The following is a 25,699-nucleotide window of genomic DNA, read 5'->3' as shown; positions in this document are numbered from 1 at the left end:
TCGCTTGGATTTCATGTTTATCTTCAGCAAATCTAGATCTTTTCCAGCTATGTTTCCAAAGAGAACCAGAACATGGCATTGTTTGTACAACAATTTTTACAAAAATATTTCTGCAAAAAATTACATTTCATCTGCGCTCAGCTAAGAGACAAATTAAAACCTGACTTTGATACAATGAAGTTAATTTATTTTTAATACATTTAAAATGCTGTTAAGGATGATTTTAAAGGGCAAGAAAAAAAATATAGGTGCATCTTTATTAGTAAGCGTAATGACTTAGCCAGCAGGAAACCCTTAAAAAAAATGTAAACACACGTTTAGTATGTGTCTGCCTTATCTATGTGACCACAAGTTCATTTGCAGTAGGATCCATGATAAATCCTCAAATCACTGATAGCAGATGTCCTCTAAAGACTTTATTTTGGCAATAAGAACCATGTGTTGAGTGCAGTTAGCTGTAATACAATATGCGGGAGAATGAAATTTTACATTTTTGTGTCATTAGTTTACTTTGTGTTTTGCCCAAAAAAAATCTCACTGTAATCATAAAATACTGCCCAGTTAGCTCTGAGAAAAGGGTCTTGAATCTGAAATGAGTACAAATAATTGTTTGAGTTTCTGTATATCCAGAGAGGTAAAAGTTGCTGGTACTTAATTGCTGTATTGTTTGAGTTAAAAAGGGAAAAAGGGAGCTGTGTGTGTGTGTGTGTGTGTGTGTGAGAGAGAGAGAGAGGGGGAGGGGGGGGGGGGGGGGTTAGGTCAGGCCAGGCTAAACACACAATGTTATGGGGACAAAGATGGCAATATCCGAAATCTTTGACCTTTGATAATCTTTGATATTTTTTGGTCCCCATGAGGAAAAAGGATATATATATATATATATATATATATATATATATACACACACACACACACACATTATCCTACTGTGCAAAAGTCTTGGGCACGCTAATATTTTTTCGCCCCCAAATATATTTTTAAAACCTGTTATTTGTATCTTTTACTATAGCGTGCCAGTAGGAAATATCAGTACAATTAATATTTCATTTAATATCATGACCAATTTGTACGAATTTGTATGAGTGAGTACGAGGTGGCTAATTTGTATGAATTCGTACGACCCCCCCTAATATTTGAAATATATTCAATTTTTCAGTAGTACATTGCAAATATACTAACGAAAATTGTACCTTTAAATATGTATATTAGCATCATGCTTTTACCTATTTTCAAAATACAACTTTGAATACACTTTAATATACTTGTACTTCAGTATATTTTCTAAAAATATTTTTCAGGCAAATATACTTGAAGTGAAACTCAGTTTATTTTTTTGAAAGTGTCTTTATCTCCACTTTTTAAAAAATGTATTTTAGGTATATTTTAATGGTGTGCTGGAAATGATAATTGTAACAATGCATTGAAAGTACACTTTCAAAATACACCGTATTTGTACAAAGTATAGTTAAGTTTTGTTATTGAAGACGAAGTCTGCAATTTGTAGTATCTGGAATAACCCAAAGGTATCCCGTCCTTCAGATGAGATGTTAAACTGAGGTCTTGACTCTCTGTGGTCAATAAAAATCCCAGGATGTCCTTTGAAAAAGAATAGGGGTGTATCCCCGACATCCAGGCCAAATGTGACGCTAAAGGATGAGAACGGGCTGATAAAACCACCATATCTATGGAAAGTTCCCCTAAAACATGAAAACCCAACACACCCATCCCACTACTGAAAATCACTACAGTATTTCTTTGACTAGGAAAAACTGCCCAGCTAAAAGTGTGGCCACACCTGAATGAATTGTTGATGTTTCTCATGGTCTTGAAAATTCAGTGTGCAGAGCTGTAATCTGAAATACAACATTTCCAAATATAGCTTTGATGAAATGACTAATATTCTTTTTATAGTTTAGCTGGAGTTTCAACTGGAAATTGATGTTAAATCGGCTCAGAGCATGCCCTTCTCTGAGATACTTAAAGTGTCAATGAAACGAGAGTTAAGAAGCAGGGAGAAAAAAAACTAAAGACGTCTCATTAATTTCGCCTGCCTTTTTTCTTCTCTCTCACTCACTCTTTCTGCTCCTGAAGCTTAAACCCGCCTCCTGTCTTCATTAGCAGGACCTGCCCTATAAATACTCTCTTTTGGCAGAGAAACGTACTTAGTGCCCACAGAAACCCTCTCCCTCACACAGCTGAGAGTGCCCAGAGCTGCCCGTCATGAAGGAGCTGAAGAGCAAGGCGTTCTGGAGGGCTGTTTTGGCTGAGCTGGTCGGCATGACCCTCTTCATCTTCCTGAGCATTACAGCTGCAGTCGGAAACGCCAACAATGACAAACCAGACCAGGAGGTCAAGGTGGCACTTGCATTCGGGTTGGCCATTGCCACTCTTGCCCAAAGCCTGGGTCACATCAGTGGAGCTCACCTGAATCCAGCGGTGACGCTGGGCTTGCTGGCCAGCTGTAAGATCAGCTTTCTGAAGGCTGTGATGTACATCGTGGCCCAGATGTTCGGTGCAGCGTTGGCGAGTGGCATCGTATATGGTGTCACGAAAGGGGACGTCCTGGGGCTGAACACGGTGAGTGAGCGATCCTTCTTATCTCTGTGAAGTCACCTGTTCTTCTGGGCCTCCCAGTTCCAGTGCAGTTTACATACAGCTTTCAACTGTCTTTACTGGAAAAAGACAATTCAATTTGTTCCAATTTCATGAACTAATTTTATGAACACATTTTGAATTTTGGGTAACACATTATTTTAACCTTGTTACACATGTTACATGTACTTACCATAGTAATAACAGTAAATTATGCATAATTACATGCAACTCACCCTCAACCAAACCCTAACCCCATAGTAAGTACATGTTGTTAATTGACAGTAATCTGTACTTAAATATTTGTCTTAAATTTTGAATAAATCACTTTATTTTAAGGAGACATTGTTACAGTGTAATTGAATATTTAAGTACTAAGTAATAATTAGCAACTACATGTACTTACTATATAAGTTGCATGTAATTTGTTACAATGCCACTGTAAAATATAGTGTTACCTAAATATGTTTTTTTACTATTTTAATCAATATGGGTGAATCCAACAGAAATCATTTTAAGGTTCAAATAACAAAAACAAAAATCCCACATTTTTCTGTACACTGAAAGTCATTCACTACTCTGGTTTAAATTACAGCATATATTAAAATGTTAGAAACGTACTTAATAGCAGTCGGTAAACAGAGAAAAACCCACACGTTAGAATCAGTCACTATGAATGGGCGTGTGGGCAGGCAGGATCTGATGATAAACTTATCATGTCTGTTCAGAAGCAGCGTTCTTTCCAGTGAATATCATTTCTGAACGTTTCAAGAAGGCGTAATGTACTTACAGTATTTGCTTTGCTAAAGCTGCTGGCTGTCAATGTCATGTTGTTATTGCTGAGTGACATCAGAGCGCTGTCCTCTGACCTAAAAACTATTTCTTACTTAATTACCTCTTGCTTATACACCATAAAATGAGTGTTTCTTCTGCTTTAAGTTCATATATATGTAATTGTAATGTTCATGCATTTAAATTAATGAAATTATTATAAATACTGAACTTTTACTACATAAAGATATATATATATATATTTTTATTACTACAGATCAACGACAGTATCTCTGCAGGTCAAGGTGTTGGTATTGAACTCTTCGCTACCTTCCAGCTAGTGTTGTGTGTCTTAGCAACCACAGACAAAAGAAGGCGGGACGTGTCAGGCTCCGCCCCTCTGGCCATCGGCCTCAGCGTTTGCCTGGGACATTTGACAGCCGTGAGTAATCAGCATTCAGACATCTACTGCTACGTTTTCTTTGCATGAGCATTCCTGTAACTGTTGTAAATATTGCCAGGGTTACCATATGAATACATAAAGCAACATCACACAAATAGAGCTATGTTTAGCTATGGTAATCAGTTTCCACATTAGGGAAAATGTAAATAAAGTGGCCCAACCAATACAAATGGTTTTGCGCTCAATCTCCCAAGACTCCCAAACATCGTCTCCATCCTCTTTTGTTTGTCTTTGTGCAGATCAGTTTCACGGGATGTGGAATCAATCCAGCTCGATCCTTCGGTCCGGCAGTAATCCTGAGAGATTTTACCAACCACTGGGTAAAATTACATTTCTGTTTTCACCTGTGCAAATTAATACATGCTATCCATATCTAGAGAATGCAGATGTTAATTGTAAACCATCCAGGTTCTTATCAGAAGACAGAATCTGCTAATGTTGAACTTTTATAGTTAATGAGTAACAATGATATTGTTTTAGATGAATGCCTAGTCAAGAATAATCTATAGTTAACTTAGTTAACTCACATGTTTGTGTTTTGTTTGCTAAAGGTTTATTAGTGTACTTAGGCTCGCAGATAGCACATGTCTATTTAAAGTGCATGTTTTCATCCGGTATTTTACCGCAGATGTAGAGAGTTTGCTCATTTGCTATATAATGTTGAATAGAAATGTATTTTAAGATGTTTATCAGATGTGTATGTGCTTCCTACGGTTAACCGATTACCTGAAGTATGTTTGGTACGTGAATGAAACCTTGAGATGTGCTATTAAGAAAATCTGATATATCTAAATATATATACAATACAGATAGTTTCAAAGCAGCTTGTGATAACAGGAACATAATGCAAGTCAGTTCAGAGTTGATTTAGTTCTGTTACGAAGATCATCAATTATTAAATTAGTTAATTTCATCTATAAAGCAGTTCTGGAAAAAATGTCATCACTCAGTTCAGTTCTCAAACAAGAAGCGTCAGTGCAGTCAGATCAATAATATCGTTGAATATTAAGTGTCTTCAAGCAAGCCAGAGTTGACAGTGGCAAGGAACTAAAACTCAATCAGTGACAGAATGGAGGGAAAAAAAAACTTCTGGCTCCTCAGACTGCATTACTGATTACACTGCATACTTACATTTGAGTTGAACTTGAGTCATATTGGGTACCAGAATAACAAGGATATGCAACCAATCTCTAGCATTGACAACAAATCAGAAACACTGTAGCACTGGAAAGCACCCTAAGATGTTGTTTATATGATATTACCATGAAATGTCCTTCCATAAACGCAAATATATCAATTCCCTTGTATACTGTTCCTAAAGGATGTCTGAAATGATTTCTACGCAGGTGTACTGGGTAGGGCCTATGTGTGGAGGGGTTGCAGCCGCGCTGGTCTATGACTTTCTGCTCTTCCCTAAACTGGACGACTTCCCTGAGCGCGTGCGAATGCTGGTCTCCGGCCCAAACACAGACTATGAGGTCAACGGTACTGACGACCCCCCTGCTGTGGAGATGTCTTCAAAGTGATACGAGACTCGGCATATTTAGTGAATGATATTCCTCAAGACCACTAAATATCTGTAAATATATCCTTTTTTTCCCTACAGGGAAATAGCATGACAGTGTGTTGTAAATGTAAAACCATTTATGTAGTCGCTCAAAAGGACAGTTAGCATTTTGTATTGACTGATTCGAGTTTTGTATTAATGTTTTTACTCTTATTTAGTGAAACAGTATGTACCTCAGGAAAATTATACAGTTTTTCACTATTTTTTTTTTTTTTTAATTTCACATATAAGCTTCCAAAATTCACTTTTTGTGAACTTTTTTCCCACATTGTATTGTATTATGTGTACACAATGATGACGTTTTTTTGTAATTAAACATCAGGATGTTTAATCTAAAATATAAGATGTTTTTCTTCAAATTACTAATGGTAGTCAAATCACAAAAAGCTTGAGATTTTCCATTTGAACTGAACATTTGTACTACATATTAATCAAATATAGCAATCTCGTAAGATTTTATTGAATCAATGTATTTCTTGGGGTGTAATATTTTTGAACAAGCCTGCTGTGTTTTAAAATGTGAGCAACCGTTACACGATCCTCTGACGGTAAAACAAAACTGAACCCCTTACAATACAGAATAGATACAAAACAAACAGAATTGAACTATGAACCTGAACCATGGTAATAGAAACTCACCGACAGCGAAAAAACTCAAAACAAAGCTCAACAAGGTGCTAGGGAAACAAGACGGCTGTAAATACAAGGGCTAACAAGACACCGGTGGGAACAATCAGGAAATCACAACGGGAAACAGGAAAAGGAACAGGAAATACAACTACAAAATTAGAGACTATATAACAAAAAAAAAAGCACATAAACACATTTCAATATCAAGTTTCACTATCTTAAATGTTTAACATTAAGCTTTTAATACATGTACTACAATTAGTCGATAATAAATTTTGATTTTTTTACTGAAGCTAAATTATTTTTAAAAATGCACATATGTGGTATATGGCAAGCTGCACACCTCACTGTTGAATATTGTGTGATTTGTAAGTCTAAAAAAAAAAAAGTGAATATGGCCTGGTTTCACAGACAGGGTTTAGATTAAGGCCTTAGTTCAATTAGTACGTTGAAATAGCTTTTATAAACGTGCCTTAGAAGGAAAAAAAACATTACTGATATACATCTTGAGACAAATCAATGACACTGACATATTTTAAGATATACTGTATCAGTGTAAGTTGCTTTCAGTTAAAACAGCTCAAACATGCATTTTAGTCAGACACTAGGCTTAAAGGGATAGTTCACTTAGAAATACATTTTTAATATGTTTTAGATTACCTCAATGGCATCCCTGTAGGTGTAGGTGTCTTTGTGTCCACAGTATTTTCAATTTTGATATTTTTAGCCGTTCTTGTCTATCAGTCATATAATGCACGTCTATGGTCACCACCTCAAAGAGCATGCAGCCGAAGCACCCGTGCCCTCAGATCACTTAGATGTGGCTGTGGTTACAAGAGGTAACACCTTTTCTCACGGTGTGTTTTCTCACACAAACCGCTCGTTTCGTGTCTTAGGCCATCAATGTGCACTTACATTTACGAGTCATTAAATCATGTTTAATTTTGACTTCTCTGTGCATGCTTTTTGGTGGACCCCCTCAGCCTCCAGTGTATGACTGATAGACAACAACGGTTTGACTGAAAAATGTCAAAATTGAAAATACTGTGGAAACAAAGACTACATCTTGGATGTCCTTGAGGTAAGCTAAAACATATCAAAAATTAATTTCAAAGTGAACTATCCCTTTAATAAAAATCATCTTAATTGGTTTTCGGAGTAAAATGTGACCTAGGCATTTTTGATTGTGGGTTACATAAGCCATAGAGGGTTATGAAACAGTGTGTGATACATGCTTTTCCAAGAACGGTGTCTGAACAGCACAGACACAAATAACAATGATAGTAATAAAATGTTAATTTTCCTATTTTTGGACACAAACACCTATTTGTATCTAGCAATATGACTACAGATTATGTAGTTGTTCATCATTACATTGCTGATGCTGATTTTTAAGACTGTGTCCTAGTTTTGTGGTCTGTGATATTGTTTGCGAACGGTAATGGTTCACATGATTTTCTTTCATATTGGCTTTAGAATTTAAAATCTCACTGTCAATAAACAGTATAATCGGACGGAAATATTTCATACAGGTGCATAAGCTATCACATGCTTGCATTAAAAGGGTTTTAATGGACTATAGATACCCCATGGATAACCCCTGGAAGCCCACCTCCCTCCTTTGTACATCTTATCCTGTCTCGTATCCTGTTCCACACCAAGGAATGTCACATCTCTTTCCCATATTGTTTGCCATGTCATGTAGTAAACCAGTGTTGTGACATGAGTGTCACGAATAAGTAGCCCAATAATAAATTAATTTACTGCGAAATAAAAAACAGTATTGTATTCCAAAGTTAGTGCATATGTTACTTGTAAAAATGCCTCTATTTGCATTTTTCAAATCCTAAAAGTTAAATTGAAAATTAACATGAATTTGAGGATGTCTCAAAATAACTAATAAAGCTGTAATTATCGGTCTAATCCTTCAAAAGTATGGCAATCCACACCACAGGTATAATGATATTGACAGAGGAACGATATGATTGGAATCACCTTTCAGAACTATTTTCTTTCAGCTTATACAATAATAATAATAGAAATATTGACAACCTAGCAGAATCCATATGAGTTTAAACCATTCAAATGTAGCACACGCTTACAATAAAGAGAAAGTTATTGTCCGTTGGTGTACATGCTATATAACAATATTTGTTATAGTTTTTGTTCATTTATAGTTGTTGTTCTTGGTGTAAACAGGTCTTTAGCTCCGGCTGGTGAATGCCGTAACTACAAACTCTGCAGGAAAAATAATCTTTCTCCATTGATGGCTGTTGAAATCTAACTGTGTATTCTGATTAAATAAACATTTTTCAACATAAAAATTATGATTATTTCATTATACTAATGAAGATGTGATATTTTTAAATGCTTTTCCCTGTCTGCTGCCTTTGCCCGTCACATCTCAGGATAGTCACTATACTTAAAGGGATAGTCCACTTTTCAAATTAATTTTTGATATGTTTTAGCTTATACTTCAAGGGCATCCAAGATGTAGGTGTCTTTGTTTCCACAGTATTTTCAATTTTGACATTTTTCAGTCAAACCGTTGTTGTCTATCAGTCATACACTGGAGGCTAAGGGGGTCCACCTCAAAGAGCATGCACTGAGAAGGCCAAATTAAACATGATTTAATGACTCGTAAATGTAAGTACACATTGATGGCATAAGACACGAAACGAGCGGTTTGTGTGAGAAAACAAACAATATTTATATCGGTTTTACCTCGTGTAACCACAGCCACGCAGTTGCAAAAAAATAAAAATAAATCAACGTTGTCTGTTGATATGTCGAAATTGTCTTCCATTGCAATTTCCTGTATATCTAAATATGTTTAGATCTTCACAATGAAGGATAACACTTCTGAAATCTGTGTAAACAATGAGTGACGTACACACGCGAGAGATCACTTCCGGGGCTTTCCGACGCTTGCACAGATAGAAGCGCCCTCTCAGATCACTTGGACGTGGCTCTGGTTACAAGAGGTAAAAACGATATAAATACTTTTCGTTTTCTCACACAAACTGCTCGTTTCGTGTCTTAGGCCATCAATGTGTACTTACATTTACGAGTCATTAAATCATGTTTAATCTGGACTTCTCTGTGCATGCTCTTTGAGGAGGACCCCATGTACCTCCATTATATGACTGACAGACAAGAACGGTTTGACCGAAAAATATAAAAATTGAAAATACTGTGGAAACAAAGACACCTACATCTTGGATGTCCTTGAGGTAAGCTAAAACATATCAAAAATTAATTTAAAAGTGAACTATCCTTTTAAGGACTTGTGCTGCATGCCACACAACTTCACATTTTTCCCAACGTCCAATTTGAGAATAAAAATAAACCTTACCCCTGCTTGATGCGTCACTTGACTTGATGGCGGCGAATAACGATCATAGAGAGCTGGTTAATACAGCAGTGTAATCCTGCAATAGATTAACATTTTTAAGACAGTTTTCAGTCGTTATATTTAGGGTTATGAGTTGGTCAGGAGAATATAAATTACATTTAAATAATTAAACCAGAAAATCATAATACAAATACAGAATTGAAAAATAAAAGTGTCCGAGGACTGGGGTTTTGAAGGATTGTGTGAATCGGTTTGTGTAGAAAATAAAAACAGGAATTTGAAAACTATTACCATACTCGTAGTTAATACCATTAAATTAGATGGTTTAAAAGTTTTGGATAACAAATAACATGTACTAATTTTGGGACAATATGAACATTTATTTATGATTTGGCCATAACTGGCAGAAGATTAAATGGCGCCATCTTGTGGTGTGATTGACTGGAACGTACTGAGGCTGAAAGTGGGACCTTTCTCCTGGCATATTCCCACTTCTGAATTTGATTTGGAGCCACCAGTCAATTAGTGTTGTCACTTCCATCACAACCAACAATATTGCCAAATATTAACAGTGTTGGTGAAGAGCATGCTTGAGATATATGATATGCAAGGATAAATAACAAGTATTTCAAGCACAATTAAGTTGTGCAGTAATACTTGCTCAATTAAATTGAGTTCACTGCACTCAAATAATACTGACAAAAGAACTCAAACTGAATGAGTTCTGTTACAGCCCACTGCCTGTTTCTGAGGGAGTGTTTTCATAGAATCAGGAAGTCGACTGCTCGTTCAGGGGACAGAGGAGAGCGCGGCTGACAATAAAGCTGAAGTTTATGAAAAATAAGACTTTTTTTAAAAAGAAAAACCACGAATACATGTTATATTGCACAATCATGCAAAGAAAAAAAGCAGTCAACCCCCCCCCCCCCCTTTAATAAACATAAAATGCTGTCCAGAGGTTTAGAACAGAAATCTTCTTTATATAATAAATGTAAAAACGAAAGTCTTCCAGAGAAACAGGTTTGATAGAAAGTAACTTAGATCCTCCGTTCAGACAGCAGAGCGTTTTCTGTGATAGAAAACACCCTGTGCCAGCCAACTCAGGAACTCACAGGAGGTCAGATATCAGCGGACGATAAAGGGCGAGATGGTCCTCACTGCGGAACATGAAATCCATGGGGAGGAGTCGGATCCAGATCCAACTCCTCCCACCTTCCATACACCTAAACCTAACCAACTCCGCCCCCTGATCCCTAAACCCACCCCTAATCCCTAAACCCAACCCTAATCCTAACCATCTCCACCCCTTGGATCGTGATCCGACTCCTCCCCGTGGATCTCATGTTCTGCATTGAGGTGCTACTGTAAAGGGCAGGTGCTGGACAGGTATTCTGTAACAAGCATAGCTTAGTAGCAAATACTCAGAGGTAGAACAATCTCCAAAAGAGCACAGGACAGGACAGGAACAAGAGGTAAGTGCTCAGAGGTCTCATACATATTACTCTTGAAATAATCTGGCAAAGATACAGGGAAAAGCAGAGCTAAAAGAAGCAGACATAATTAGAGAAAGAGAGAACAGTTATGGAAAGGATGACTCAAGTAGAGAGTAGAAACAACTGGGGGTGATAAGAGAGATGTGTGTGCATGATGAATGAGAGAGATGTATGCAAGATGAGTGGTGTGGTAGGCAGCGAGTGTGTATGTGTGTGTGTCCAAAAGAGGGAGACAGAGTAAGGAGAAAGAGAGCCAGGATCACTGCTGTGCAGTGAGAGGAGACGGAAGGACACAATTATCATCAGAGTCTGAATAGTTACAAAGTGGGTGTCCTGAGAGATTGTGGTAGCAACTGAGCGCGAGCAAATTATTGGCAGCGTCAGTATCTACAAACTCAGACATGTGTTGCTACCAATCTTTTATATAGCAAGTATTAGCACATGATTGGTTAGATGTGAAGGCAATAAGTGATGCAACAAGCATTCTTGACAGAACTTCGGCTAAAGCTTTAATTTCAAAACTGATTTTATTTTTTTATTTTTTTCAAGAGTCCCACTCCGTTGTGGATCGATGATGTTTGGATTGCTCATGGTTCGGAATGTTCAGCGGGAGTTCTGACTTTGAAAAACCTGGGGACGTTTTGCACTACTTTAGCGACCCAAATGGACATTATCTGCTTATGGTCATTTGTTTAAACAATACTGTGATAATACTATTTAATATCTATGGTTATAATGGTTCTCTTTAGACTTGATTTTGTAATGATCCTGGCTCTCTTTCTCCTTACTCTGTCTCCCCCTTTTGGACACACAGATACAAATACACACTCGCTGACTACCACACCTCTCATCATGCACCCCGCTGTCCGCGGTGCTGAAAAAGTAAAGCTCCCTAATTGGCAGAAATCGTTCCGTTGTATACTCCAATGGCGTTCCTCTATGTATTAATTTCAATTAATCAGTTTGCTCTTACACTAATTGTACATTTGCTCACATTTGTAGCTTTTGCAAGGATCCCTACCCAAAATCAGTCTGCCCACGCCGGTACAGACCTGCAATCCGAGGGAAAGCCTCAAATCAGAAAACATTTTTAATACACGTCCTTCCACTTCTATTAACGTTTCAAATCTTTCACACTACCTCACTTCTCATCCTGATCCGACTTTTGTCAGTGTAAACGAGGCCTTAGTCATTCAAATACATACGATGGTCGCGCTGCTTTCCCCCACGCCGACCACGTCCCCCAAAAAGGACTGTATGTATAGAGAGTTGACTGGATTGATGACGGGGGTTGGGGAGACGCACACACGCAAGGTCTCTCCCATAGTCTTTCCCTCTCTACCGTGCTCTCTCACCTTCATTTTCTCCTCACAATCATGACGTAGATCAACTGCTAGATCAATGAGTATAGAAACACTATGATTACAATGACCTCCGATCACAAAAATCTGAAATTATCTCACATTATGGGATTTTTTTCATTATTGATCGTACATCGTACAGAGGTCAAAATTATCGTACAAATACGATAATTATCGTACATCTGGCAACACTGCTCTGAAGCAACCGGGGCAGTACCTTCATTTAACAGCGCTAACGCCCTCTACAGGAGACAATAATAACAGCAACCTTTTCTTTAAATACCCAAAGATAACGATGAATTGAACCAACCATTAAGTAAGGGTTAATGCCCGACGAGGTGTCCATTGTCAGGTTTTAATGGACGACGGCGAGGCGTAAACCGGCCGACGCGCAGCGGAGGACGGTTGCCTCCGCCGAAGTCCATTAAAACCTGACAATGGACACCTCGGAGGGCATTAACCCGCTTATACCATGGTCACTTGCCAAATAAAACATTAGTTTATATTTTAATTAGGCTAAATCTAGTTTTTACAAATAATAACTTGACTGACTGTTTATCTAGCAACCGGAGATATTTATAGTCCGCTTAGCTCGTATCCCTTCAGGTTCACAAATGCATTTTTTTTTCATGAAACACAAAGGTAGGCATAGTTTTTTTATTACACATAAAACAATTAATCAAACAACAATAAAAAAACAATTAGCTCTGAGCTCCAGCGATTTGCGCTTAACGTTATAGAGGGCAATAAATTAATCAGATCAAAGAGAGGGTCATTTGCCTCAGGCTCCTTAGGCTTGAAACGCTGTAACGTTCAGCCTTCTCCTGCCTTGGTTGTCTGGACAGCTGCGTAAAACTCCCGCAGGGTCTCATTCAGGGGTGCGTTTCCCGAAAGCATCATTATCCAACTATGGTCGCAAGTTACGTCGTTACCAATAGAGTTCAATGGAGCAGCGCAGCAGCGGTGTAATTTCCTCCGTTTTATTTACATTTTTTCTTTCTTCAGCAGCATACCAGTCGTCAAAGTTGCCATATTCTCCATAAATGTTAAAAGAAATAGCACGAAGTCGCTCATTGTTGTATTAGGCTATAATATCTAACGTTAGATGATAGAGCATGTGACTGCCTGTTGCTATGGTTACTCACAGCCGTTGTAGGCAGCGCATTTATTTATTAATTTCGAATGGTAAACAGGCAGTTTCACCAGAACTACTTTACTAGGTGTCCTCTATCACTTTTTAACGGACACCCTGCAGCCAATCAGAATCGAGTATTCACCCAGACCATGGTATAACAAATGTTAAAGGCCCACAGAACCGGCTTCTGACACAGCACCGGATGTAACTGGGCGTGCTGAGACAAACCCGGAAGCGATCGTGCATAGAGCCTATAGAACTGTTCACTTTCTGTAGCTAACTTCATATACTGTACTTCCTTGAATGAAGTTTTGTATAGGTGTGAAGAAAAAACTTGTGTCCATATCGAACAAGACAGATAACAGGAAGAGGTGGCTGAAGTCAGAGTCATCAGTTTTTCTTGCACTGAAGGGTGTGATGATGGACAGCAATCTCCTTTTTTTTTATTTGAGACAGATGGCACTCTTCAAACATACAAGACTTTAGACAGATTGAAGTGTTTTTATGTCATGCAGTTTTATTTCATGCAGTTTGTCATGTTGTGCTTAAAAATGGGAAAAATGTACATTATTGTGAGGCCTGCTATCATTATCATCTGAGCCACTCTATAGTGACAGTACCACTGATCTCCAGACAAATACTTTATAGTCACTACATACCCAGACAGCAAACTGACATTGAATCAACGTGGAAACGACGTCTCTCATGACATTGAAACAACGTTGATTTTGCTCATCGATTTAACGTTGAACCAACGTCAGACGCCGCATTCTTCAAAGCTAAATGAAAATCGAAAATTGGTTTGCTTTCATAACGTTAAAACAACGTTGATTTCAAGTTGATTTTCCGTTAGTTTTGAAAGAATGACGCGTCTGACGTTGGTTCAACTTTGAGCTGCACTACTTCCTGAACTTCAGCCAGCTCCTTGTTTCCTGTCTGCCTTTATTGGGCAAACTGATTAATCCAGGTGTGTCTGTCCTCAGTAGTCACAACAACAATAATCAGGCACACCTGAATTAATCAAGATTGTCCAATAATGGTAGACAGGAAACAAGGAACTGGCTGAAGTTCAGGAAGTAGTGGAGCTGTGCATAAAGCCAATTCAACAACAAATGCGTCAAAAGTTGTTGTCATAGGATGTCTGTGTATATAATTAAAACCTTGCTTGTATAGTGTGTAACCACCCATTTATTAATATATATATATTTTTTAAAAATATTCTATTAAAAACTGCATTTGTTTTCTTGCCATCTTCTCACATTTGCCACAGAAGGACCTGTATGACAAGTAAACATGACGCAACAGGTCCCTCGCATAAATGTAATTTCGCTTGTACGTAGCAAACTTTATCAGAGTATGTCTATGTAGTTTAAAAAAATTGAGCCAACGTTAGTGTTTGTGTGTGTCTGTGTGTGTGTGTGTGTGTTGCACATCCATCATTTCAAAGGGGACGCGACTACAAATTCTATAAGTACATAAATGTATCAAATAACCATAGCGAGACGTACTGGTCCATTCTCATTTGTGTTTATTCTGCCCGAGTCTCTTGGTCATCTGGGTCTGATCAGAGACTATTTATATATTCCGATTCAAACATGAATAACATACAAAACAGCGGGTCTCTCACTCTCTCAGCCCTTCTGCTTAGACAGACTGCCATAGGTATGCAAGTGACGCCCTCATCCAAAGGCAGGGTGGGGATATGCAGCTCATTTGCATTTAAGGTTGTATAGACCAAAACAGGTCATTTTTAAGCAGGCCCCAAAAATTACATTTTCAAATGGTTATAATAAATTAAGTGTGGGGTATTTTGTGCTGAAACTTCACAAATACATTCTGGGGACACCCGAGACCAATATTACATCTTATAAAAAGGGGCATAATAGGTGTCCTTTAATATGCGCAAATGTGGTTTCAGTTATTATTTTTTTTTAACTTTTCTGTTATCTTTTGGTTATACTTAAACAATTATAGAAATAAAAAACACTATAGAAGAGGGCAATTCACATTTTGGTGGAGCTGGGTAATTTTTTTTTATCTCTATGAAAAGTAGTGAAGTAGAAGTATAAAGTAGAATAAAATGGAAATATTCAGTCACAAGTATGTACAGTACCTCAAAATTAACTGAAGGTACTTTGGTTAAAACAGTCTTACCTCTTTATGGCCACTGTCCTCAGCCAAGTCCACCTGCCTCCTACCAAGGCCTGCCTGTGCATGCAGCAGTTCTTCGCTACCCTTTGGAGTAGTCGTCGAGGGTTTCGGAAGCAAATAAAATTGAAAAGTTGTTGTTTTAACAACTTTTGAATAAGGCCTTTTTTTAGATCGTGGTGTCCCATGATAGAAACCCGGAAATTGTCTGTAAAAATATAAAATACTGTGGTTAAAAAAAATGAATGTCACCTGATCAAAATAATGGTTTCGGTGAATGACAAGAACAAGACATAAATCAAAAATTAGGCAAGTAAAAAGCCTTATAAAGATTTACAATGGCAAATAAGCAAATACATGACAATGACTTGCTCCACCTACAAAACCTAAAAATGGTTTTATTCGAGAGCTATGCAAAATGACATTCCTTGCACTTTACCATAAATAGTGGGATATTTTATTTGTTGATTAAAACTCAACTGAGTAAAATTTTCCCCACAGGTGTGTCATTTGTATTAGATGTTGTAAGAAAAAAAATTTGTCACATGATGTATATCTGTAAAGATTCTCAGTCATAGATGTCATAGTTATCCAAATAAGGTTAAAGTCAAGTGCAACATGATGTACATTTTTTAATTTGAGTTTAAGTAGCTTTAGTTAAACGAAATAGATTTCTCCCAAGGGTAGCTTAGGTGTAGTTCAGTGTCTTTCAGTGTTAAGTAACTGTCAATTTTAAAAGCTATCTTTTAAAAAATTGCTTTTCCAACACTGAATATAGAGTACTAGTTCAGAGCCTATAAGAAATGACTATGTGTGTATAATTATTTAAAAACATTTAATTACTTTCCTAATTCATGCTGGACCCTCTCACTGGGTGTTGGAGTCCTAGCCTGCCCGGTAGCCTTCCCTGTAGCCTGCTCTATGGCCTGGCCAGTTAAATTGCGGGTTATAAGATTTATCAGGGCCTTGGCGGCAGTATCAACCGTACTTTGTGGTTCATCCTGATTTCAAGAGAGAAAGAAATGCATTAGTATTACAATTATCATTAGCATGTAATAACTATCATAATTATTAAGATTTTTAACAAGGGTTGCAATAAAATTGGGATAAAAAAAAAAGACAGGGTCCTATGATTGCCCCACATTGGTGAAAACATTTGTTGTTCAGTAGTTTAACACTGCACTGCAGTTTACAAAGTCAAGTAAAACCAAGTCTCTTCATATCACCTTCTTCATATCATTACTTTTACACTTCTCTCTGTTGTAGTATGTTTAAATTACTGTTATTGTGTAGTAGTACAATCCAAATATTTGATTATATATATTTATAAAACGGTTAGTTCGAATCCTTGATTCTGATTGGTCAAGAGTTGTGCTTTATTCATGATAAAACACGGCTATGACCGCTTCACCCAACAGATCTATTGATCGCTGCGCAACACTGCGGTTCTATGTTGTTTTTATTTGAGATTTCATGCATTTTACACAGTGGAACGTTGTTGCTGTTCACACTCAGGGACTATTTTTTCCAGCGGAAGGAAGGCTTTTAGTGATTTTACTTCAAGAAAGTTGCACTAATACATTGTTTTTTTACTTTAATATTGTGTGGCAACCGTTTTATAAAAGCAATAAGGTACTCGAGGCAAGTGCTGTATCATGAATGCGGAGTGCCTGCAACCCCTTCAGCCGTTACTTATTCACGATACAGCACAGCCTCTCGTACCTTATTGCTTACATATACAACTTTATGATTATTTGATTGAGTTTTTTTTTTTAGATAACTGTCAGATTTTATGTGGATGCTCATGTGGACGTTAAAACTTCAGCATAACTGACAGCAGCAAAATAAATAAAATCCTGAAGATCAAAATAAATAGATCTACATAATACAACCGTATAGCGTATTGAAAAGTTAAATATAACATAATATTAAGTTATAACAAACTACTTTATAAACTGTCTCTGGTTATACATACACTTAAAGCAAAGAGTAAAGATAGTTGTAGTTTCCATGATTTTCAAAACTTATACTTATGCCGTTTTGGATATGTATTATGTTCGTTATTTCAAAATAATCCGTGTAGGGATTGAAGTTTCACTACAGGGCAAATTGTCTTTGAAAAGTCGTTAACGGTTAGTTACAATTGCAACATTGCTAGAGCTAGACGTCCAATGGGTTCAAAGTCAACCTGTAGTGTACAGTTGTAACGGTCACCAGGTGGAGTGCCCTTGAGAGTCACCAGAGGGCACTCCACACCAGATGTTCATGTTTCCCTCACAACTACATTTCCCAGAACTCACTGCCCGGACTCATCACTGATCACATTCACCTGTACCTCATTCACTGATTGCATTCACCTGTGTCTCATCCTGTTAGTGTGTCTATATATACCTTGTGTTCACGTTCAGTGTTTGCGAAGTCTTGTTTAAGTGTTACACGGCAATTCTGAGCATTCTTATGGTTTTCTGGTCTCTTGGTTTTGGATATCTTGCCCTGTTCCCTGGATTACTCTCTTGCCTCTGGTCCCTGCCTGTTTTGTTTGTTTCTTTGTTTATCTGTTTTGGACTGCCTATCTATTTATGACCCTTGCCTGTACATTGGATTACGCCTCTGGATTGCCCTCAAATAAAGCTGCGTTTGGATCTCATCTACAAGCCTCAGAGCAGTTTGTAATAGAAGACTTCGCCACACCGAGATCCAGCAACAACCGACCAACAAATGAATCCAGCAGCACAAATCCGGGAGTTTGCTGGTCAGATCGCGGCCTTGGCCCTGGATAGCCGTGATCTGTTCCAGTATACCTGGGGGTTCGTTCCTCTCGCTGCCTCCTGCTCTCTCGGTGATGAGGCTATTAAGCTGTGTTACCAGCTAGGGGCTAAGGAGGTCAACCCGAGGGAGCTCCCCAATCTCTCGGGTCTGAACTGGAGAGAGGCGGTCTCCGTTTGTGAAGAGAGTTTCATTCCAAAGCCTCATCACGTCTCAGCAGAGCTTCCAGAGCCTCGTCACGTCTCAGCAGAGCTTCCACAGCCCGCGCTCACAGTCAGCCCTGCCGAGCCCCCGCTCACCGTCAGCCCTGCCGAGCCCGCGCTCACCGTCAGCCCTGCCGAGCCCGCGCTCACCGTCAGCCCTGCCGAGCCCCCGCTCACCTTCCAGCCAGAGACCGTACAGCCAGAGACCGTCAAACCAGAGTCTCGTCCCGCCGAGACAGCCCAGCCAGAGTCTTGTCCCGCCGAGACAGCCCAGCCAGAGTCTCGTCCCGCCGAGACAGCCCAGCCAGAGTCTCGTCCCGCCGAGACAGCCCAGCCAGAGTCTCGTCCCGCCGAGACAGCCCAGCCAGAGTCTCGTCCCGCCGAGACAGCCCAGCCAGAGTCTCGTCCCGCCGAGACAGCCCAGCCAGAGTCTCGTCCCGCCGAGACAGCCCAGCCAGAGTCTCGTCCCGCCGAGACAGCCCAGCCAGAGTCTCGTCCCGCCGAGACAGCCCAGCCAGAGTCTCGTCCCGCCGAGACAGCCCAGCCAGAGTCTCGTCCCGCCGAGACAGCCCAGCCAGAGTCTCGTCCCGCCGAGACAGCCCAGCCAGAGTCTCGTCCCGCCGAGACAGCCCAGCCAGAGTCTCGTCCCGCCGAGACAGCCCAGCCAGAGTCTCGTCCCGCCGAGACAGCCCAGCCAAAGTCTCGTCCCGCCGAGACAGCCCAGCCAGAGTCTCGTCCCGCCGAGAAAGCCCAGCCAGAGTTCCATGTCAGCCCTGCCGAGTCTGAGCCTGTTCACGTCACTTCTGCCGAGCCAGAGACGCTCCACGTCACTTCTGCCGAGCCAGAGACGCTCCACGTCACTTCTGCCGAGCCAGAGACGCTCCACGTCACTTCTGCCGAGCCAGAGACGCTCCACGTCACTTCTGCCGAGCCAGAGATGCTTCACGTCACTTCTGCCAAGCCAGTGTCTAAAGACAAGATGGCCGCCTCCAAGCCAGTGTCTAAAGACAAGATGGCTGATTCAGAGACTGTTCAAATCACTTCTGCTGATCCAGATTCTGTTCACGTCACCGCCTTCGAGCCAGTGTCTCCGGACAAGATGGCCGCCTCCGAGCCAGTGTCTCCGGACAAGATGGCCGCCTCCGAGCCAGTGTCTCCGGACAAGATGGCCGCCTCCGTGCCAGTGTCTCCGGACAAGATGGCCGCCTTCGAGCCAGTGTCTCCGGACAAGATGGCCGCCTCCGAGCCAGTGTCTCCGGACAAGATGGCCGCCTCCGAGCCAGTGTCTCCGGACAAGATGGCCGATCCAGTGTCTCCGGACAAGATGGCCGATCCAGTGTCTCCGGACAAGATGGCCGATCCAGTGTCTCCGGACAAGATGGCCGATCCAGTGTCTCCGGAAAAGGTGGCCGATCCAGTGTCTGCCCCCGATCCAGTGTTTGTTTCTGTGTCTGTGTCTATCCTTGTGACCATTTCTGATGTAGTGTCTGTTCCTGAGCCGGTGTCTGGTCCTGAGAGGGCATCACCGCCGTGGCCGCCCGAGGGGTCTTCGCCGCCGTGGCTGCCCGAGGGGTCTTCGCCGCCGTGGCCGCCCGAGGGGTCTTCGCCGCCGTGGCCGCCCGAGGGGTCTTCGCCGCCGTGGCCGCCCGAGGGGTCTTCGCCGCCGTGGCCGCCCGAGGGGTCTTCGCCGCCGTGGCCGCCCGAGGGGTCTTCGCCGCCGTGGCCGCCCGAGGGGTCTCCACCGCTTTGGCCACCCTCAAAGCCTGCTCCGCCCTGGCCGCCCGCACAGCCTGCTCCGCCCTGGCCGCCCGCACAGCCTGCTCCGCCCTGGCCGCCCGCACATCTTGCTCCGCCCTGGCCGCCTGCACGGCCTGCTCCGCCCTGGCCGCCTGCACAGCCTGCTCCACCCTGGTCTTCCGTCCTAGTCTCCAGGCCCTATTCTGCTCCACAGGCCTGGCCCTCCATCCCTCCCCCGGATCCGCCTCCGCTCCACCTCCCTCCTGAACTGTTTTTGGAGCGTCTGGAAGCCGCTCTTTGGGGGGGGGCTATGTAACGGTCACCAGGTGGAGTGCCCTTGAGAGTCACCAGAGGGCACTCCACACCAGATGTTCATGTTTCCCTCACAACTACATTTCCCAGAACTCACTGCCCGGACTCATCACTGATCACATTCACCTGTACCTCATTCACTGATTGCATTCACCTGTGTCTCATCCTGTTAGTGTGTCTATATATACCTTGTGTTCACGTTCAGTGTTTGCGAAGTCTTGTTTAAGTGTTACACGGCAATTCTGAGCATTCTTATGGTTTTCTGGTCTCTTGGTTTTGGATATCTTGCCCTGTTCCCTGGATTACTCTCTTGCCTCTGGTCCCTGCCTGTTTTGTTTGTTTCTTTGTTTATCTGTTTTGGACTGCCTATCTATTTATGACCCTTGCCTGTACATTGGATTACGCCTCTGGATTGCCCTCAAATAAAGCTGCGTTTGGATCTCATCTACAAGCCTCAGAGCAGTTTGTAATAACAGTGAGGTTAAATTGACACCTAAAGGTGTAACTTTATGAAATGCATTGGTTAATTTTGGTGGGCAAAACCTAATGTTATGCCTGTCCATTACCTTTTCCAAGTAATGTTAACATTACCAGCCACTTTAGCTGTCTAGACAAAAAGTATTGAAACAACAGACACGTGGGATTAACTTACTTTGGTTCCCTAGATGGAAATATTAACACAAATGCCCAGAACTAACAGTACATGATGCAATAAGTCAAGATGGGTCATTCCAAGAGATACCATCAGACATTTGGCTAGTAACGTAACGTTAGCTTAAACAATAAGAACGTAACATTAGCGTTAAATTTAAGCTAGCAAGTCAGATCGTTAAGATTTTACCTGAACTAAGCTGGAAAATGCATCAACCCATTAACGTTACATTACATACTGTTTCCTCAACATACAGTTATTATCATTATTTTGATTGATCGCGAAAACCTGTTACTTACGGTTTGCTGTGGGTTTTGATTTCCTGACGCCATGCTGCTCATCATGGGGTGCCACTTACTGTAGCACGTCCAGATTCTGCCGAGTAGACACGTTCCTGGCTCAACAAGGGTTAAGCTTATGTAAAATTGATCAACCAATCAGTTTCATCACATGACATCATCCAGACTAAGAGCGCCACTTTTTGATTTTCTCAGCGTCTCTGCCTCATTTCACAGAGGTAAGTGCAATTTCTATAAAAAATATATAATTTCAAATGTGTGTCAAATTCAATATCTACTACGTGTAAAATCGATTTTAATTTTACATGAATTAATTACTAACGCTAATATGAACTAAACTGCTCAAATAAGGTGCGAATCTCCTCGGACCGCGATCGTTTCGTCATCTGACCCGTTGAATCGTTTCTCCTGTTGATGTATATCACTTTTCCCCTGCATTCGTTTAGCAGACCCTCATGCTAATCCTTTTGCAAAAGAAAAGCAAAACACATAGCGGATGGGACCAAATACCAATAAGGTTATTCATTCAAAGTAATATCAATACAATATCTAATTATGATATTACTCATCTAATATTAGACAAACAGTAATCAACCATTGTATTTAAATCATCATAATAATATAAAATCTAGTATAAGACTGTAGCGGTCACCAGGTGGAGTGCTCTTGAGAGTCACCAGACAGAGGGCACTCCACACCAGATGTTCATGTTTCACTCACAACTACATTTCCCAGAACTCACTGCCCGGACTCATCATCACTGATCGCATTCACCTGTACCTCATTCACTGATTGCATTCAAGTCAAGTCAAGTCAAGTCACATTTATTTATATAGCGCTTTTCACAATACAGATTGTATCAAAGCAGCTTCACACTGATAACATGAAAGTAGCACAACACAGATCAACAACATTGCTAAACACTAAATAACCCCAACTGAGCAAGCTCAAAGCAAGCCAAAAGCAAGGCGACAGTGGCAAGGAACCAAACTCCATCAGATTGGATGGAGAAAAAACCTTGGGAGAACCCAGGCTCAGTCGGGGGCCAGTTCTCCTCTGGCTTACATTCATATTGTTTAAATATAAATATTAAATATAAATATTGTTTATGAATCAAACGGCGCCATAACATATCGCAGGCGTTGAGTCGTCTCTTCACAGGCGTTGAGTCGTCTCATCACAGGCGTTGGGGCATCCGAAATCCCCGTGAGAGGCTGGACACAAAACTGGACCTGACGAACGCCATTTTTCTCGGGACAAGCGTCTCGAGATAACAGCAGAAAGGCAGATGGGAAATAATTAGCATAGCTGATGTTCATAATGATTTCCGTTATAACTCACAAACTCTCCGTAACCTGAACTCTCCGCAACCCAACCATACGCGCCGACCCGTTTGTCTAAAAGGCTGTCGAGCCCCACTGGTGCGTTAAGCAGTTTCAGTGGCAAACGGTTCCGTATGGCATAACAGAGGACTAGAAGGTAAGCATTATGTGAATGCTTGACTAAAGAGAAGCGTCTTTAATCTAGTTTTAAACTGTGTCAGCGAGTCAGAGGCTCGGACCGTATCGGGAAGGCCATTCCAGAGTTTTGGAGCTAAATGCGAGAACGCCCTCCCTCCTTTACTGGACTTCGATATCCTAGGAATGACCAGAAGCCTTGAATTTAGTGATCTTAAGGAACGCGGTGGATTGTAGGGCGATCAAGGTCCGTTAAGTACATAGTACATGCTACTGTTAAGTACATGCATTCACCTGTGTCTCATCGCATGGTCATTCATTCAGCACGAATCATCGTATAAATGCTATGTTACTATTCAAGCTAACTAAAAAACACTAAGAACGAGAAATGTTTAAATTTACAATCCACAGCTTCGGTTATATTCTAGTATATGAAACATATAAGTTAAAATATATTAATGACTCGTTATAACGTACTTCAAACGTCTCTTATAATAAAGTGATTTTCTCTAATTTGTAACCAGGCACTGTATTGTATTATTGACTGTTTTCGTAGCAGCGCTTTCAGGTTTTGCACTTTGCAGACGGTCCCTTCGGATCTGTCTCTCGGCCACTGCAAAGGAAAGCTCGTTTCGTGAAAAAATCCCAGATAGCAAACTGACATTGAATCAACGTGGAAACATGACATCGAAACAACGTTTTGCTCATCGAATTAACGTTGAACCAACGTCAGACGCGCCATTCTTCAAAACTAACGGAAAATCATTTTGAAATCAACATCGTTTCAAAGTTAGGAAAGCAGTTAGTTTTGAAGAATGGCACGTCTGACGTTGGTTTAACGTTAATTCGATGAGCAAAACAATGCCAGATCAACATTGTTTCAATGTCAAGAGAAACGTCGTTTCCACGTTGATTCAATGTCAGTTTGCTATCTGGGATAGGTTGTAGCTGCTTGTCTACGTTACTACGATTAAAAAGATGTGACATTTGTGTATTACGAGTCATAGACATATACACTAGACCTCACCTTGGCTACGGCAGTTCATTGGAATGAATGCGTCAATAGAGCCGCCATCTTGAAACAGGGGAGCCCCTCCACTTTAATGCATCAGCGTCAATGTAGTAGACACAGGTCTAACGGAAATTAAATCATCATGAATGCGATTTTTCTTGTTTATTTGGTTTGTTCCAACGGTCAGACATGTATTTATGATTGATTCCAGAAAGAAATTATTATTTTTTTTTAAACATTTTCCTAGTTCAGATTTCATCCGTGAACATCATGCGCTGCACAAAAGTCCGCCACCATCAATGAATTCGTCGTAAAGGCAGAGATAGCAGCGTTACCTAGCTACTTCCTATGACAAGACCCCTGTTCCAAGATGACGGCGGTTTTGACGCATGCTTAGAGCCCCAAGGTGAGGTCTAGTGTATATGTCTATGGAGTTAGATGAGGATAACACTGGGGAGTGCAGTGTCATAGCCATAGACTGTGCAGTCGATATCCTCTGAATTCATGGGAGAGAATGTCGCTACTGCCACCTGCTGGTGTGGCTAATTAACTGCTCTCACATGTACGCATTACAAATCTCTTTTTGCAGATCGCAGCGGGACAGAGTGGACAAAAATCCACAAATGTGTATAAGGGAGTTAAAACGTCACGTGACCTGCAAATTGCCAGGAAGCAATTTGCAAATGCGTAAAAACAGTTTTGTGTGTAGAAATGGATCCACAAAAGCGCACATTATTTTTGTGAATATGATTTTACACAACAGAAATGTAAAAATACATGTTTTAGGTGGTGAGATATTTGTGTATATGTTTATTTACAGATCTCTGCAGTACACATTTCACAAATTCCACAAATGTGTAGAAAGGAACTTACAAATGTAATGTGACCCACAAATTCACAGGAAGTAATTTGCAAATGTATAAAAACAGTTCTGTGTGGAGAAATGGATCCACAAATGCGTAAATCACAATTTGTATGTGAAATAAAAACATATTTGTACAGATTTAATTGTGTGTATTTGCAAATCGTGAGATATTTGCGTATATGTTTATTTACAGATCTCTGCAGTACACAATGGACAAAATTCCACAAATGTGTACAACTGTAACATGACCCACAAATTCACAGGAACTGATCTGCAAATGTGTAAAAACAGCTTTGTGTTGTACACATCACCCTGTATTTTTGTGGATATGATTTTACACATCACAAATGTAAAAATACACATTTGCAGATAGTGAAATATTTGCGCATCATTGTAAACATTTGTAGATGGTCTTTTTTGGGTTACAAATATTAAAGTCCAATTAATTCTTCCATAGTCTTCCAGCATGCTGTACATCCCATCTGTACATTTGGATATTCTTATTTGATTAAATACAAATTTCAAAGTGAAGATAGCATACACAGGGCTTAAAGTATTCCGGCACCGTGCCGGATCTCCGGCGTGCGGCCGTGAAGCCGCCTTTCCACTGCACATGACATTCGCATTTCGCCCCCTAGTGTCATTCGCATAGAACTTTCATTACGATCGTACGTGGCAAGATGGGAGAGAAGTTGATTCTGGCTGTCTCGGAATACCCCATCCTGTATGAGATAACTCTCGAATCATACAGAAACACTACCAGAAAAAATTAAGCTTGGAAAAAAGTTAGTCGGTCTGCCAGATGGGTTTTGATAGCCAAATGTGTAAAATGAATGCTAATCTTTGTCCCGCCTAAATTACCAACCCATCTAGCCTATTTA

General features: G+C 40.5%; 1 protein-coding gene across 1 annotated transcript; it reads left to right on the top strand.

Moving 5' to 3' along the window:
- The first annotated feature begins 2,141 nt into the window (after positions 1-2,141).
- Positions 2,142-5,736, top strand: aqp1a.1 (aquaporin 1 (Colton blood group) a, tandem duplicate 1). Its single transcript, XM_039657337.2, has 4 exons — positions 2,142-2,577; positions 3,641-3,805; positions 4,066-4,146; positions 5,173-5,736. Exons 1-4 carry the CDS (start codon positions 2,221-2,223, stop codon positions 5,350-5,352), a joined length of 783 nt encoding a protein of 260 aa, XP_039513271.1. The 5' UTR covers positions 2,142-2,220; the 3' UTR covers positions 5,353-5,736.
- The last annotated feature ends 19,963 nt before the right edge of the window (positions 5,737-25,699 follow it).

This window comes from Pimephales promelas, chromosome 5, assembly GCF_988280905.1.
Source record: "Pimephales promelas chromosome 5, fPimPro1.hap1.1, whole genome shotgun sequence".
Lineage (NCBI taxonomy): Eukaryota > Metazoa > Chordata > Actinopteri > Cypriniformes > Leuciscidae > Pimephales > Pimephales promelas.
The sequence above is the reverse complement of the archived record's forward strand: the minus strand, read 5'-3'. Positions and strand labels throughout refer to the sequence as shown.